Genomic DNA, 17,228 nt, shown 5'->3' with positions numbered 1-17,228 from the left:
TTCATCACCACCAAACCAGTATTATATGAAATGCTGAAAGGTATCCTTTAAGAAGAGGAAGAAGAAAAAGGTAAAGATACAAATTATGAACAACAAATACACATCTATCAACAAGTGAATCTAAAAATCAAGTGAATAAATAATCTGATGAACAGAATAGACTGGTGATTATAATGAATCAGGGGCATAGAAAGGGAGTGGACTGACTATTCTTGGGGGGGAAAGGGTTGTGGGGGATGTGGGAAGAGACTGGACAAAAATCGTGCACTTATGGATGAGGACAGTGGGGGAGGGGGTGAGGGCGGAGGGTGGGGTGGGGTGGGAACCGGTTGGAGGGGAGCTATGGGGGGAAAAAGAGGAACAACTGTAATAATCTGAACAATAAAGATTTAATTTTAAAAAAAAGAGTTTCGGATTAGCACTTACTTCGAAGAATAAGATTATGGACACTTACAGGTCATAGAACACCCTGACAGAAAGCAAGTCATTTGCTTGTGGACACATCTATAAGAGAGGCAGAACAGTGGACCACGTGTTTAAGTGACTTACCTGAGTGAGTCATGGCTACTTTGGAGTAAAACTAAAACTCTTAAAATCCCATCTCTTTTCTAACACTGCTCAGAACATGCTTCCACCTCTTTTTCTAACAGGAGCCTTCTCCCACCTCCTGAAGTCAAATGAGATTCAAATTTGTAGCTACTTTCACTTTTTTATTTATAGCACTGCAAATTTCTAAGACTATATTCCTGTGACTATATTTGTGATCTCCATCTCTTTCCCTAGATGATTGATTTATTAGATCTGTACAGTTAGGAATCACCTGTTTTGTTCACTGTTGTATTTTAACCAGCACAGGGCCTAACACTGTGCTCAGCAAATGTTCATGGTATGTGTGAATTACATCATATGGCATTCTCACCAGGCACTCATATTCTCTCTCTCTCTCTCTCTCTCTTTTAATTGTAGTAATATTGGTTTATAACATTATATAAGTATCAGGGGTACAACATTATAATTCAACATCTGTATATACTACAGCATGCTCACCACGAAAGGTTTAGTTTCCCTCTGTCACCATACAATTGATCCCATTTACTATTTCCCCCTCACCCCCTTTCCATCTGATAACCACCAATCTGCAGTTTGTGTCCATGAGTTTTGTTTCATTTGTTTGTTTTAATATTCCACACATGAATGAAATTATACAGTATTTGTCTTTCTCCATCTGACTTATTTCATTTGCATAATACCCTCAAGTTATATGGATGTGCGTGTGTGTTATATTTCACATGATTATAAGATAAGGCTTGAGATGTGACCTGGGGAAGGATGACCAGCTGAAAAGACAGACTACTCTCCTGCCAACATTAAAAAGAAAAAAGAAAGCCTGAAGGAAAAATCATAGAACCCACCAAATATTACCAGCTCCTGGCAAATTGGCAAGGATCAATCAATGAGCAAGAGTTCCAGGAAGGACAACATAGGAAAACATGCAACTGATATGAAGTGTGAGGAAGACCCTGGAAATATGGGAGCTATGCTGGCTGGGAAGCTTTCCAAGGAGGAAGCTAAGGGGAGCCTAGGAAGGTGGAGTATAAAGGTTGAGCCTGTCCTGAGAGACCACTTCGTTACCACTGATGACAATGTATTCTTTCTCTCCATTCATCCATATGTTCCTCCTGCTACAAGACCAGCCCACCCAACACTGTCTTGTCACAGAGGCACACATTGCCACTGGTTCCAGTCACAGGGCATAAGGACACTCTGGATTTTTGGTCTCAGTCTTTGCATGCTGTGATTGGCTTTATCCACATGGGAATACATGGGGAAGCCAAGTTTATCCAGAGCCTGGATCTGGGCACAGATGACATGAAAGATGAGACGGTGTCCTCGGTACTCAGGCACAGTGCCTGCCATCCGCAGCTCTCCTGTCTGGTCCATCAGGGTCCAGGACACAGGGGTCCCCTCGGGCCCCAGCAGACAGAAGGAGGGGAAGGTCTGGATACAGCGCTCAATGAATCTCTGGCTCCTCTCATTGCCGCCGAAATGCCAGAATTTATTCACCAGGCCAGCATGTGTGACATCCAGGGATGAGAGTTTAAACATCTCTTGGTTGCTATTGGGAACAAGGGAAAAGAACAGCCCAAATATCATACATATTGTGAAGTATTATATTTGTTTCCACACAGATAGTGTCAGGCAATTAGGCGTACATTTAAGGGTTTGTGCTTTGCAGCCACACTGCCTAGGTTCATCAACTGACTACTTGTGTGATTTGGGGCTGATTATTTAATCCCTCATTTCCTTTATTTTGTCATCTAATAACTAGGGATGATAATGACACCTCCCTCCTAGAATCATCGTGAGGCTTACATGAGCCCATGGATATCAACGAACCAGTACCTGTCAGAGAGTGAGCACCCCACAGAGATTAGCTGCAATTGTTTTATTTGGCCCTGGCCATCACCCTCCAAAACTAGGTAGGGTAGGTGTCCTTATTCTCATTTTACCTAGAAGTAAAATGTTTTCAAGAAATTAAACAAGTGCCCTGATGCACATGTTAATGAGCTGTAGGTAAAATAAGAGATGAGAATCATGGACTCTTAGAATGTTGGTGGGGAAGCTCAAGTCCAGAGAGGGGCAGTGATGTGGAGTGCAGGCAGCCCCTGAGGTACAGAACACTGAAGTCAGCCACTGAAGGCTTCTGCTATGGTATTAGGGGCTTCAGCAAGTGTCTTGGAAAGAACCCACAATGTAGAACTAGAAGATGGAGACTCAAGGCCCAGTTACGCTTGACCTTCCATGTGACCTGAATAAGTGATTTTTTTCATCTGAGCCTGGTTTCCGGCAGGAGATGAATAATATCTCCTATCTTGTCTATCTCATGGGATGGACAAGAAAATCAAATGAGTTGATAGATTTGGCGGTATCTTTCAGGTGGAATGTGCAATGCCATGTAAATAAAGCTTTTCTAAGCATATTAACATAGAGAGGGCCAAGGGTTTGGGTGTCTCCAAGATCAAATCTCTGCCATCACTTTTTAATTCTCTTCAGTGTTCAGTAAAGCACCAATGGGAAAAAATGTATAATTGGTCGAAGTTTTCTTTATTGGAAATCCTTTGTTCTGTGAAGCAAATTCGCTAAACACGTATTTGTTGAGCGCCTACTACATAGCAGGCACTGTTATAGCTATTAAGGCTCTATCATTAAACAAGACAGAGAAGGTGTCTGCAGTTACAATATTGTTGGGCAGAATTCAAACATCAAGTAAGTATATAAGTTAACTAAGTTAGCTAATTACAAATAATCATCAGTGCTATGAAAAATAAAAAACTGAGTCATGTGTGGAAAATAACTGGGAAGTGACTTCAGGTGGATGGTGTAACCAGGACTCTATGGTAAGGTGACATTTGAGAAGTCCCGAATAACAAAAGAAGTCATGAGAGTAAAAAAAGGGTGGGGTGGAGGGAAAGACACTTTAGGGCCTAAAGTTTAGGCAGAGGGAAAACCTGATTGAAAGGGCCTGATTTTGCAATGATCAACAGCGGGAGGAAGACCAGTGTTGCTGGGGGAGTAAGCAAGGGAGATGAGGTCTAAAAGGTAAATGGATGCTGGCTCTTGTAGGATCATGAAGGAGTTCAGAATTATTTCAAGGTGAGACAGGAATACTAGAGTCTTTTAAGAGGAGAGAGACATGTTCTAATTTTTGTTTTTTAAAAGATTAGTTTGGGTGCTTTGCAGAAAATGGATTATAGGGAGTCTAAGCAAAAACTGGGAAAGAAGTTGGGAGGTATAATGTGCTGAATGGTGTGTCCACTCAAACGTATTTCCACCGGGAACCTGAAAACATGACCTTGTTTCAAAAAGGGTGTTTGCAGATGTAAATAAATTAAAGGTTTCAATATGAAATCATCCTGGACCTTAAATCCAATGACAATCCTTATAATAGACAGAAGAGAAGACACACACAAAGAGGAGAAGGCCATGTGAGCACAACACCAGAGACTTGAGTGATGCAGCCACAAGCCAAAGAATGCTTAGAGCCACCAGAAGCTGGAAGAGGCAAGGAAAGACTGTCTCCTAGAGGCTTTGAAAAGAACAATGGCTTGCCAACACATTGACTTCAGAGAATAAATTTCTGTGGTTCCAAGCCACCCCAGTTTGAGGCCATTTTTCACAGCAGTTGGAAAACAAATGCATGGCTCCTGAGAGATATGAGCAGTGCAGAGTGGCTGCTGTCAGACTTACATGGAATCATGTGTGCCCCCACTTGGAGATAACTTCTTTGCATTCAGCAGGGAAGGAACCAATTTCTTTGCTGTCTGATGGATCATATAGAGGAAGCATTGTGTTCGCTTGACCTGACTCAGTTTAACAGCTACAAGATTTTCTATCACCTCATCCAGGTTGGATTGTGAACCTAGATGAAGAAAAGAGGAATAATATGAGGTATCACTCTTCCTTTCTCTGTTGTCTAGGGGCTGGAAAGTTTGTGGTTCAGAGTCCTCAAAACCCATGTTCAATCATGACATGGCCTCTATAGGATTGAGGCTAAATCACTCCCACATTTTTTAAATTAAAAATTGGGACTACACAGTACAGTCATGACTATCAAAGTTGATGAGGTATAATTGTGATAACCAAAATGTATCAAACAAGCCTATGCACTGCATGCCATCGGTTGTTGCTGCAATGGTTTTGAGAAGGTTGTATTTTCCTCACTACCCTGATTTTTCCTCCTGATATGACTCTGAGCTTAACCATTGCTTTAGCCAGTGCAATGATAGTAAATGTAATTTAACAAGAAGCTTGAAAAGGGATGGTGCACTGAGTCTTGCCCTCTCTTTATTTTTTATTTTCTTTTTCTTGCCTTCTCTTTCTGCTTTTGAAAACTCTGTGACTTCTATATGTTGCCCAATCCATTTCCGCCAGCACAAGCAAAGCCAGCGATAGCCAGGCCTGGGGCGGTGTCTAACTAGTTCTACCAGCTCATAGACAAACCCCTGTGGATAGCAGCCGCATGGATGAATCTAGAGGGAGCTAGCCAAAGAATCACCCAGATGAGTCCCATCTAAATTGCTGCCTCATGCCTGACTGGCATGACTCAGTGGTTGAACCTATAACCAGGAGGTCACAGTTCTATTCCTGGTCTGGGTATATGCTCAGGTTGCAGGCTCTATCCCTAGTGGAGGTGTGCAAGAGTCAGACAATCAATGATTCTCATTCAACACATTCTCTCTCATCATTGATATTTCTGTCTCTCTCTGCCTCTCCTTTCCTCTCTGAAATAAATAAAAATATATTTTAAAATATAAATTGCTACCACACCAAATTGTGAGCTAATAAATTATTGCTGTTTTAAGTCACTGTTTCGGGATGGTTTGAAAACCAAATGATAAAACCAGACATAGAGGGTGCCAAGCACTTCTCATTCAATATCTGATTTAATCATTCAAAGGCTCTATATTTTAAATACTATCATAATCCTCACTTTTACCCAGGAGGAAACTGATCCACAGACAGGTTGTTACTTGCTCTAGATTACATCCTCCTATATAATAGAGGTAATATGCAAATTAACCCTCACACGCTCACAAGATGGCTGCCTACAACCAGGCCTGCAGGGGGGTTAGTGAGGGATGACCAAATGACTGAATAGCAGTCTGTGTGGGGCGACCAGGCCAGTGGGGGGAGGGGCATGAGGGGCGACCCAACTAGATGGGGAGCAGTAAGAGGTGACCAGGCTGGTGGGGGGATGCAGTTGGGGGTGACCAGGGCAGCAGGGGGCAGTTGGGGGTGATTAAGTCTGGCAGGGGGGCAGTGAGGAGCAACTAGGCCAGCAGGGGGGGCAGTTGGGGGCAACCAGGCCAGTGGTGGGGAGCAGTTAGAAGCAACCAGGCCAGCAGGGAGGAGGCAATTGGGGGCAACCTGGCTGGCAGCAGGGGGCAGTTAGGGGCAATCAGGCTGGCATGCAGAGGCAGTGAGGGGTGATCAGGCTGGCACACAGAGGCAGTGAGGGGCGATCAGGCTGGTGGGGGGGGGGGCAGTTAGGGGCAACCAGGCAGGCAGGCAGGGGAACCAGCAGTCTAGGATTGTGAAAAGGATGTCCGACTGCCGGCATAGGCACAATCTCCAGGATTGGGCCTAAACCAGCAGTTGGACATCCCCCAAGGGGTCCCGGATTGGAGAAAGTGCAGGTTGGGCTGAGGGGACCCTCCCCCATGCACAAATTTTGTGCACCGGGCCTCTAGTAACTAATAACTAATGAGGCTTGAAGTAAAGATATATGGAATGTAGGGGTGTTATTCAAAATGAAAAGTGTATAGACATGGAAAATCCCAGCAACTGGAACATATTCCAATCCCCTTACTTTGAATCTGCAAATGTTGTTTCCAGTTTATGACTTCTGGTGAGCCAAGGAATTCATGACAGTTCTTGGGGTCCTTGGAGTAGATTTGGTAAGTATTGGTGTAGTGATCAAGGTCATCTACCATCTCCTGTTTGGGTTGGGAAAAGTAGAATCAACAAAAATAATTGTAGTTTGTGATTGCCATACATGGTTGTCAGTGTTCCGTTATACTATGGTATTTTTAAGTACTAAAATATTAGGTTTTCCTGTTGGTGTATTACCTTTATTGAAGAATGATTTATATTATTAGGTCAACTCAAGCACTTCCTTATTCAACTAACAATAAAAATATCCTGAATAAACTATTCCTAAACCAACTATTACTATAAAGTTTCAAACAGAAATAATCCATTTAGAATTTAACATTTCTTTCAAAAAGCACAGGAGAGTCAGACTTCTAGTAAAATGTCTTTTGTACAAGTTTATTCTCTGGTAGTAAATGTGTTAACTCCAATGGCTTCAGTAGAAAACAATAGCAAAACCCCTCCCAAAGCAAAGATACTTTGCGTTCCCTTCTTGTGATTTTTAAAACCAATCAGAATAGGGAAATAATCATATTGTATCATGCTATGCAAATTCTTAGGAACAGGCAGATGCAATGGTCAGATATTTCTAAACATCAATAATGATTTTCTTTCTTTTTTTTTTTTGCTTTTTTTTCAGAAAAGGCCAATTACTTCTTTAATAGATCAGTTTTTGACATAATAACACATCAATTTTTAAATACTATCACATAAAGCATGGTGGAGAAAAGAAATTTTGCTTTATAATTAGAAACTCACACTAAAACTTGCCAAGAACAAAAACAAACCAAAGAAAAAAGCCATTTTGAAAATAAATACAGTCCATGCCAAAGTAGTATAAAATGAAGCCAGAAGTCTTCAAAAAGAAAACACTTTTCTTGCCAATATTTTCTTATTTATTAATGTTTTCTAAAATTTGAGATGTAAATAAATTACATCTAAATTCAAGGGTTGCTGAGCTGTTCTGATTTGGCTCCTTTGGTATCTGTTTTTTCACCACTATTATCCTTGGATTTATATTCTTCCTTAACATCAGCTTTTTTGTCTTCTGTTTCCTTCTTGTCTTCCTCAATTCTAGCTTTCTTTGCTCCTTTCTTATGATCAGCCACATTTCTACGACCTCCTTCTCCTTCATCCTCTGAATCTGAGAATTCTTCATCACAAGCTATCCGTTTGTCTGATGCTCGAATAGAAATTCTCTTGTCTGAGTCTTCTCCATCTTCATCTCCACTGTCTTCATGAACAGCATCTTCTGGAATAGCTTGCATTTGGACACCAGGTGCATGAGGCAACATGCGTAAATTTTCAAATAAACGCTGTTTTATCTTTTCCATATATTCTGGAGTGTTCTGGTTTGTCATATTTGAAGGACTAATATGCAGTTTGAAGTCTGGTCCAAAATACTCAAAGTAATCATTATATGGCAATTCATTAGGAATCTCACAATCAAGGGCAACTGCAGTCTCATATGTCCAACAGCGAGCAACGTTACGAATTGTGTATCCACCTCCCCCAAGCATCAGTAACGGTAAATTGAAAGTTTTTACAACTTCTACACATTTAGCATGACCTTTGACTGTCAGATTGAAGCAACCAAGTCTATCACCAGATAGCGAGTCTGCACCACACTGTAGCACCACAGCGCTAGGTTGATACATCTCCATCACTTTTGAGATGATAGGCTTAAATATTTGCCCATAAGATTCATCATCTATACCATCTCTCATTGGAAAATTGACAGCATAGTATTTGCCTTTTCCTGCACCAATATCCCTCAAGTCTCCTGTTCCAGGAAAGTATTCCCCGTATTTATGGAATGATACAGTCATTACATGATCTGTTGTATAAAAAGCTTCTTCAACACCAGCACCGTGATGGATATCAATATCAATATATAAGACTCTCTGGTGATACTTTAGTAATTCAAGGATGGCAAGCACAATATCATTAACATAACAAAACTCTGATGCTTCTGATTTCTTAGCATGATGTAATCCTCCAGCCCAATTAACAGCCAGATCAGTTTGTTGTTGGTTTAACTTCACAGCTCCAGCAACTGAGCCACCAGTTGAGAGCTGACAAAACTCAAAGAGTCCATCAAACACTGGACAATCTTCTCCAACATTAAATCTCTGCATCTGCTTACTATACTCAGACATGTTATCTGGTCTTATTGAATGTAGAAATTTGATGTACTCATCACTGTGGTATTTTGTCATTTCTTCAGCAGTGGCTTTATGGGGCCTATATATTTCCATTTTTCTATATAAACCATAATTTAGCAGCAAGTTATGGGTCATGCAGATTCTATGAGGTTTCATAGGATGGCCTTGTCCATAGTAATAGTTTCCAATATCACCATCGTAGTAGTAGCAGACTTTCTTTTTGCCGCCTTCCTGACTGTACGCCATGGGCTCCCTGGCCACCGCCGCCTCTGGGCTCCTCCTGCTGCTGCCACCGCCGCCCTGGCTCCGCGGGGAGAGAAAAGGGCTGTGGCTTAAGTGGGGGCGGCCATCTCGAAGGGGGGAGGATGGCCCGAGGGAGGAGAGGGTGCTGGAAGGGCTCCATACCGCCGGGCGGATGGGCCGAGAGCACGGAGCGGGGGAGGCCGGGCGCCAACTCCAGAAATGTATTTTTTAAACTTACAGAATGGTATTGTTGGGATCTAGCACCAGCAGGTCCAGGGGTTCCCAAAGGTGTGGATGGAGTCGGCGAAGAAGGAATGACACGGAGTCAGCGTTCAGTTGATCAGCATAGCGAGGTTCTCTAGCCAGGTTCGGTTCTTATTGTCCTGTTACATCCGTATTTATACCAGTTGATTTTAATCCTATCCATTCTATTCCAAAGGTTAGGGTGTTTGTTAATCTAGTTCTGTTGAGTTTAATCCTAACAATTCTATTCCAAAGGTTAGGGCGTTTGTTAATCTAGTTCTGTTGAATTTAATCCTGTCTAGGTTAATCTCTGTGTTCCATTATAAGGGCTATTCCAAGGTCACTGCTCTACTGATAAGCTACAAGGAAGTAACTGAAGGAGATTATCCTACCCAGTAAAGGTTATGTCCTCCCAGCCTCAATGCTTGCCTTCCCTGGGACTGCCCTGTGTTGGTGGGTCTCCAGGGGTATAGGCTTTGGTGCTTTCCCTGGTGGGCAGACCCCTGGGGATGTGGGCCCAACAAGTCCCAAATTTATTGCCAACAGTCTTAGTCCAAGTTCTTCATAAGTAGTACATGGTATTTCTGTAACACTAGGGGGTTTCACTGATTTATTCTCTTCCTTAGTCCTGTTAATCCCTAACTCCAGAGAAAAAAATCCTCACCTGGGGAAACAACCTTTCTTGGGGAGGTGGTCTTGTTTAAAACACATAGCGCTAAGAGGGGGAGCAAGCATATTAAGAACAGTATGCCATATGCGCCAGGTCCCTTGAAACATATACATATGCTGTGCAGATGTTTCTTCCCTGCAGTGACTGTGTCAAGCAGCAAGGATGGACCGGCTTCCGGCAGGTATGTAAAAACTACATTCCAAATTCCAAGTACTAAGCAAATATTACCTATTAATTACTCCATGGAGTTCTTTTCATCTTGTCTTACCTCCCCAATGAGACCTTCAAAGTATGCACTATCTATCTATCTATCTATCTATCTATCTATCTATCTATCTAAGCCTAAGCAACCGAATGACCGAACAACCGAACAACCGGTTGACTGGTCGCTATGATGTGCACTGACCACCAGGGGGCAGGCGCTCAATGCAGGAGCTGCCCCCTGGTGGTCAGTGCACTGCTTAGCTAACCGATGGGCGTCAGATGCAGGGCTCACGGCTGGTGAGCGTTGCTGCGGTGGTGTGAGCCTCTGGATCGGGACTGACTGGGCATCAGCACACAGCAGGTGCAGCAGGGCTGGGATGAGTGGGAGCAGGAGTGGCAGGCAGGAGTGGCAGGCAGTATTGGACTGCCAGTTTTGCCCAATCCCCCCAGGCCACACCGAGGAACCCCACTGGTGTGTGAAACCATGCACCAGGCCTCTAGTATTTTATACATTTTTATGTAGCTAACACATTATTCAGCTCAAAACACTGGTTTCCTCAGCAATAACTATTAGAAAATATGGTGAGAAGATAATCTCATCAATAATGATTTTCTAAATAAAGATGCAATATTGCCCCCTCTCCACCTCAAATAAAATAATTTTTCTAACCTTTATAAAACTCAACTAGAGAGTAAAATTGCAAGCAAAATCTTTGGCCAGAGGAATAAATCTTGCTCTAGTCCAAAGATTTTTAGAACATGTGGGCTGTGAACATGTCTTTATCAAAATTGATGGAGGTAACAGACATTAGAATACCCACCTATAAATGATGAAACTAATGAAAAGTTATAAGATGAGTAAGTTCTGAAGATCTGATGTACCAGCATGATAATTATAATTAGTAAACATTGTATTATATATACTTGAAAGCTGCTAAGAGAGAAAATCTTAAATATTTTCACCACAAAAAAGAAACAGTAATTATGTGACAGGATAGAGGTGTCAGCTAAAGCTATGGTGGTGATAATTTTGCAATATATGTGTGTATCAAATCTACACATTGTACATCTTAAACATACACAAGTTTAGATGTTAATTATCTCTCATAAAGATGGAAAACCTTATTTTAAATATTTTTTTCATCAATTCTCCCCTGAGGATTTTTCCCCATTGATTTTTAAAAATCTTTATTGTTGAAAGTCCTCCATTGATTTTTAGTGTGAGTGGACAGGAGGAGGAGAGACAGAGAGAAAAACATCAATGTGTGAGAGACACATCAAGTGGTTGCCTCCCACACGGTCTCCAGCTTGGGCCAGGGACTGAGCCTGAAACAGATGTATGTGTCCTTGATTGGAATCCAACTCACGACCCTTCAGTCTCTGGGTCCAGACTGTAATCATTGAGCCAAATCAGCTAGGGCAAAATTGTATTTTTTTTCTTTTTTTCTTTTATTGTTTTATTGCTTAAAGTATCACAAAGAATATTACATATATCTCCTTTTTCCCCCGCCCTTGACAATCCCCTGGCCTCCCCTACCCCCCAATGTCTTATGTCCATTGGTTATGCTTATATGAATGCATACAAGTCCTTCAGTTGATCTCTTACCCTCCCCTCCTGCCCCCCAACCCTCCCTGGCCTTCCCGCTGTAGTTTGACAGTCTGTTCGAGGCTGCTCTGCCTCTGTATCTATTTTTGCTCATCAGTTTATAATGGTCTTTATTATCCATAAATGAGTGAGATCATGTGGTATTTTTCCTTCATTGACTGGCTTATTTCACTTAGCATAATGCTCTCCAGTTCCATCCATGCTGTTGCAAATGGTAAGAATTCCTTCTTTTTTACAGCAGCATAGTATTCCATCATGTAGATGTACCACAGTTTTCTAATCCATTCATCTACTGATGGGCACTTAGGCTGTTTCCAGATCTTAGAAGATTGTATTTTTGACAGTTGCTCAAATAATATTTCTTATTCAGGTTTCTATCAATAATTCAAAGTCTTTATTTTTCAAATTATTTAATTTGGTGAAATTTACAAGTAATAATGTTTAATATTAATAAATTTAGATTATTGCTCAATTTATTAAAATGTAATTATATATTTCTTAGTTTTGAAATATTTTAACTATTTAATTTCATTAATTTAAAAAAATTATCACAATATATAACAACTCCAACCATGTCTTTTGCTTTTAAATTTCCCTAATCCATGATGTTATTTTAGACCTTATGCCGCTCAATTGGTATTTTGTTTGCTTTGGATGAAGTCCTGCCTTGACCCTCTATAAAAAAATCTTATTTATCTTTAACATGCAGTTTTGGTAAATTTTCCTCCTTTCCCTGCAACCTCTACTATATATAGTTTTTTTAAAATGCCCTATTTTATTGACTTTACTGGTGGCAGTTGGTTACAATACCATGCAGCCTCTCAATGGGAGGACAGTGTCACAAGAAGTTGTGAGTTAGCACTAGTGAGTTAACTAGTGGTATGGTTTCAAGGTTGGTATTTTTAAAAGATAGGAAATAATTTTTCCCCATAGGCTGAGTTAAAAGTGTTTGATTCAAAACAATAAAGATGTCGAGTCTGAGAAATGTTGCTTTAATATCTTGAACAAAAGATCAGCCTTTTGTCTATGTCCTCAACATAATCTTACATTAGCAAAACCATCCATTGGGTGTCTCTCTTCCCATAAACTAAATGCAAGAAATAATGAAAGGTGCTTGATCTTCAGCATTACCAGGATGCTGTTTGGGGTCCTGTCTTGAAAACAAATTAAAACAATGAATGAGTATGAAAATGTACCATATAGCCCAGCCGGTGTGGCTCAGTGGTTGAGCATTAACCTATGAACCAGGAGGTCATGGTTCCATTCCTAGTCAGGGCACATGCTCAGGTTGTGTGATCAATCCCCAGTGAAGGGCATGCAAGAGGCAGTCAATCAATGATTCTCTCTTATCTTTGATGTTTCTATATCTCTCCCTCCCTCTTACTCTCTGAAATCAATAAAAATATATTAAAATATATAGTTTTAATCAGCTTTCCACATATGTTACTTCTTTTTTAAGTTTATTTTTCAATTACAGTTGATATTCAATATTATTTTATATTAGTTTCAGGTGTACAGTACAGTGGTTAGACAATCATTTGATTCAATTCTCCTGTTGCTGCACATTTCAGACCATGCTGTAATTTATCTGTGGACTCACCTGTATTCTCTTCCAGGCTGTGGAATTTTTGAGGACAGGGACTATTTACTATTCCTGGGATTCATTTCTATACGCCCAGGTCTCGCACATTGCCAGGTCCAGATAAACACGTAGCAAATACATACATAGATGCACATTCATTCCATATCTGACACCTTACCTGCTCCTGAGGACGGACAACCACTGTATTAAAATCAGGCCACTTGTCCACCAGAGCCTTTAGCTTGAACGGGTTTCCCTGGTTCATGTGGAAGATGGTCCCATAAACCTGCAGCATCACAAGAAAGTGGGAGGGTCAATGTACAGGGGTTGGTAAAAGTAGGTTTACGGTTGTTCATCTGGAAAAAGTCATGCAGGTTATGATTATTACAATAGCTTTGTTAACTCTGTTTCACGTACTCACAACTATAAACCTACTTTTCCCACCCCTGTATTAGGAAAGAATGTTAAAGTAACTTGTTTGATCAGGACAGGTTTATTTCTATGAAATAATGAAATTTTATCATTGAAAGGTCTCTAATGAGTATTTCTGCCAAGCAACTTTAAGTTTTAGTGTTTTGTCTCAATAAATGTATCTTTTAGAAATATAATCACATTGTAAAATATTCGGACTAATAAAATTTATGAATAAAAATCATGAACTCTCCCATTGTAGAATTTAATACACATTTAATGTAATGTATGCCAATTATATCCCAATTTTTAAAAAAAGAGAAAAAAACTTTTAATAGATTTCCTACTATTCATGCACATGCACAACAAATTTTGCAAAATTAAAAAAATCACATAGATGTGATATTGAAATGTTTTCTCTATTGGATAAATACATTCTAGTCATATTTCTTCTCCAATAAATAAAAATAATTTTAATGACTAAAGAGCATTCTATGACATGGATGAACAAACCTTATTTTTTTTTAAACTTTTAATTTATTCACATGAAGTAGCAAAGAAAGTACAAAGAGGTTCCATAATATATCTCCCTTGCAAAGAGGTGATGTGAACTAAATGAGCTGTAGCATGAGTGAATTCCTGCCCAGCTGGCATGGCTCGATGTTGACCTATGAACCAGGAGGTCATGGTTTGATTCCAGGTCAGGGCACATGCCCTGGTTGCCAGCTCAGTCCCCAGTAATGGGCATGCAGGAGGCAGCTGATAATGACTCTCATCATTGATATTTCTATCTCTCTCTCCCTCTCCTGTCCTCTCTGAAATAAAAAATATATATATTTTAAAAATAGATGCCTAATAACAGCTCATTCTCTTTCCTACTCTGTCACAGGAAGATGCCACCCTTTGTTTCCCTGAGATTGTTCCAGTCTCACCTTTAAGGACTCAGGGAGGCTCTTCCTCAAGGATTTTTCTAGCATCTGCAGCATCTGTGGACCCTGCAAGTGGAGCATCCTGGCAGGTATTTTAGCCTAGAGGGAGGATCAACAAACAGCCAGGATGTAAAAATGCTGAATCCATAGTAACTAGATCCACACACCTCTACCTGAATCTTAGAAGGTAACAGATAAGTCTGCCCTCTTCTAAAGTAACTGCCTTAGGGGAAGAAAAAGTAGAGTCACTCTAGATTTCAAGCCTTACTCAGACGGAGACACAGCATAAATGTTCCGAAGGAACTACCAGGGAGAAACGAGTAGCAGGTTCTATGCTAATGCCCACGACCTTCTTCAGTGCCCCCTATTGGTGTTACCCACACTGAAGTCCTCAGTAACACCAAGGAAGGAGATTGGCAGGAAGCACCTGGTTCTCCTTCGAAAGTTTTGCCTTCACTTCTGATACTACCCTACATTTTCATTTAATACACATTTATTTTAACAAACATGTTACGTAAATATGCTAGTGCGTCTTTGGGGATCTGGTTGTAGTCAATGATTAGCCCAATGCCACCACTAGCAAACTCTGTAATCTCCAAAAAGTTACTTACCCTCTTGGTTCCATAATTTACTCATTAATCCTAATGAAAACAGACTCTACCTAGAAAATTATTGCCTCTTTCCCATCTGCAAGATGGTGGATGAAGAAGCTGAGAGGCAAGATACTAAGGAGAAGAAACCCAGAGCCAAGAAGGCTGATACTGGTGACAAGGTTAAGAAGGGTAACCCCTGCTCTAGCTGATTTGGCTCAGTGGATAGGGCATCAGCCTGTGAACTCAAGGATTCCGGGTTTGATTCCAGTCAAGAGCACATGCCCTGGTTGTGGACTCGATTCCCAGTAGGGGGTGTGTAGGAGGCAGTCAATCAATGACTCTCATTAATGTTTCTATCTCTCTCTCTCTCCCTCTCCCTTCCTCTCTGAAATTAATAAAAATATATTTTTTAAAAAAGAAAGGTAACCCCAAGGTCAAGATGAGTAAGAAGAGGAAGCCCCACTACAACCGAAACCCTATCCTGGTCAGAGGAATTGGCAAATATTCCTGGTCGGCTATATATTCCAGAAAGGCCATGTACAAGTGGAAGTATTCAGTAGCTAAATCCTTGATTGAAATGAAAAAGTTATTGCTACTGTCACAAAACCAGTTGGTAGTGACAAAAAAGGTGATACCCAAGTGCTTACACTTTGCAAAATGCCTAGATACTACCCCACTGAAGATGTGCCTCCAAAGCTGTTGAGCCATGACAAGAAGCCCTTCAGTCAGCATGTGAGAAAACTGTGGGCCAACATCACCCCCGGGACCATTCTGATCATCCTCCCTGGGCACCACGGAGGCAAGAGAATGATTTTCCTGAAGCAGCTGAGCAGGGGCCTTAATGTCTGCAACTCTGTGCCTTAATCATTAAGTTCCTCTGCATAGAACACACCAGAAATTCATCACTGCCACCTCTACCAAGACGGGAACCAGTGGTGTGAAAATCCCAAACATGTCACTGGTACTTATTTAGGAAGAAGGAGCAGCGCCTGCCCAGTCACCAGGAGGGTGAGCTCCTCAACACAGCGAAACAGAAATATGAGAGGACAGAGAAGTGGGAGGTTGATCAGAAAGCCGTGGGTTTGCAACTTCTGCCAAAAATCAAAGATGTTCCTCAGCTCCAGGCTACCTCCCCTCTGTGTTTGCTCTCCCCAACTGCCTTTACCCTCACAAACTGGTGTCTGAAATTTCTTACAAAAACCAAACTGAACACCTAGTTGGTTTAGAAATAAAAAGAAAATCATAGCGATGGTTAAATGAGTTAATATATATTAAGTGCATAGTACAGTTTCTAGCATATAATAACTCAAAATAATTATTTTATTACTGTTATTATTAATATCATTAATGGCAGCTGACCACACAGTATTTCAGCTCAGCCCATTGGATTTTTTTAAAAGAAATGGGTGTAACTTTAACCTAGCTCACAGTGTGAGGGCTTTCAGTGTGAATAGTGTCCTGAGAATAACACCAACACTTACGTGAGAGACAGTTTGTGGGGATTAAATGAGTAATCCAGGCACTGGCACCAAGTGAGTAAAAAAGCCCAAAGGGAATTTCTTAATAAGTGCCTGGCACAGAATAGAATTTATGTGTCATGATTATCGTCATTCCCTGAAGGAAGCAGAGAAAAGATTGTTTGATGTACTCAGCCCGTTAGTGCTGAGGCACTGGTTTCCCAGAACTCTGGCCAGGATGTTCTTTTCTTTCTTTCTTTCTTTCTTTCTTTCTTTCTTTCTTTCTTTCTTTCTTTCTTTCTTTCTTTCTTTCTTTCTTTCTTCCTCCCTCCCGACCATCATCATTCTAACTTTCAGTCGTTCTTCATTTCTTTTCTTTCTTTCCTTCTTCCTTTCTTTCCTTTTCAAAGTAAAAAACAGTTTAGGGAGGGTGTGCATGGAACATTAATGCAAAAGTCGGGTATAAGCGAAAGCGCCGTACCGGCAGGACGGCGATCATGCAGGGTTAAGATAACAAAAAACATTTTAGGGGAGGAAAACAAGCGCTGGCAAATAGGGGCAAAGAGTTATTAAAGAAACCTTCAATTGGTATATGGTTCACATCGAGAGAAGGGAAGATAGCAAGGCCAGATTCAATGAGGATTAGCCGCTAGAACGCGCATCAGCGTACAAAATACCGATGAGCATCCGTAA

General features: G+C 40.9%; 1 protein-coding gene and 2 pseudogenes across 1 annotated transcript; 1 reads left to right on the top strand and 2 right to left on the bottom strand.

Annotated features, from left to right (window-relative positions):
• Nucleotides 1-1,713: 1,713 nt before the first annotated feature.
• On the bottom strand, nt 1,714-14,580 carry LOC102442997 (glycine N-acyltransferase-like). Its single transcript, XM_023756557.1, has 5 exons — nt 14,489-14,580; nt 13,324-13,431; nt 6,371-6,497; nt 4,249-4,420; nt 1,714-2,116 (listed from the first exon to the last, which is right to left on the bottom strand). Exons 1-5 carry the CDS (start codon nt 14,564-14,566, stop codon nt 1,714-1,716), a joined length of 888 nt encoding a protein of 295 aa, XP_023612325.1. The 5' UTR covers nt 14,567-14,580.
• LOC102442683 lies at nt 7,354-8,873 on the bottom strand (annotated as a pseudogene).
• Nucleotides 14,581-15,179: 599 nt separating the features above from the next.
• LOC102441744 lies at nt 15,180-16,324 on the top strand (annotated as a pseudogene).
• The last annotated feature ends 904 nt before the right edge of the window (nt 16,325-17,228 follow it).

Source organism: Myotis lucifugus, unplaced genomic scaffold (assembly GCF_000147115.1).
Source record: "Myotis lucifugus unplaced genomic scaffold, Myoluc2.0 scaffold_97, whole genome shotgun sequence".
Lineage (NCBI taxonomy): Eukaryota > Metazoa > Chordata > Mammalia > Chiroptera > Vespertilionidae > Myotis > Myotis lucifugus.
This window is presented reverse-complemented; position numbering and strand designations above follow the sequence as displayed.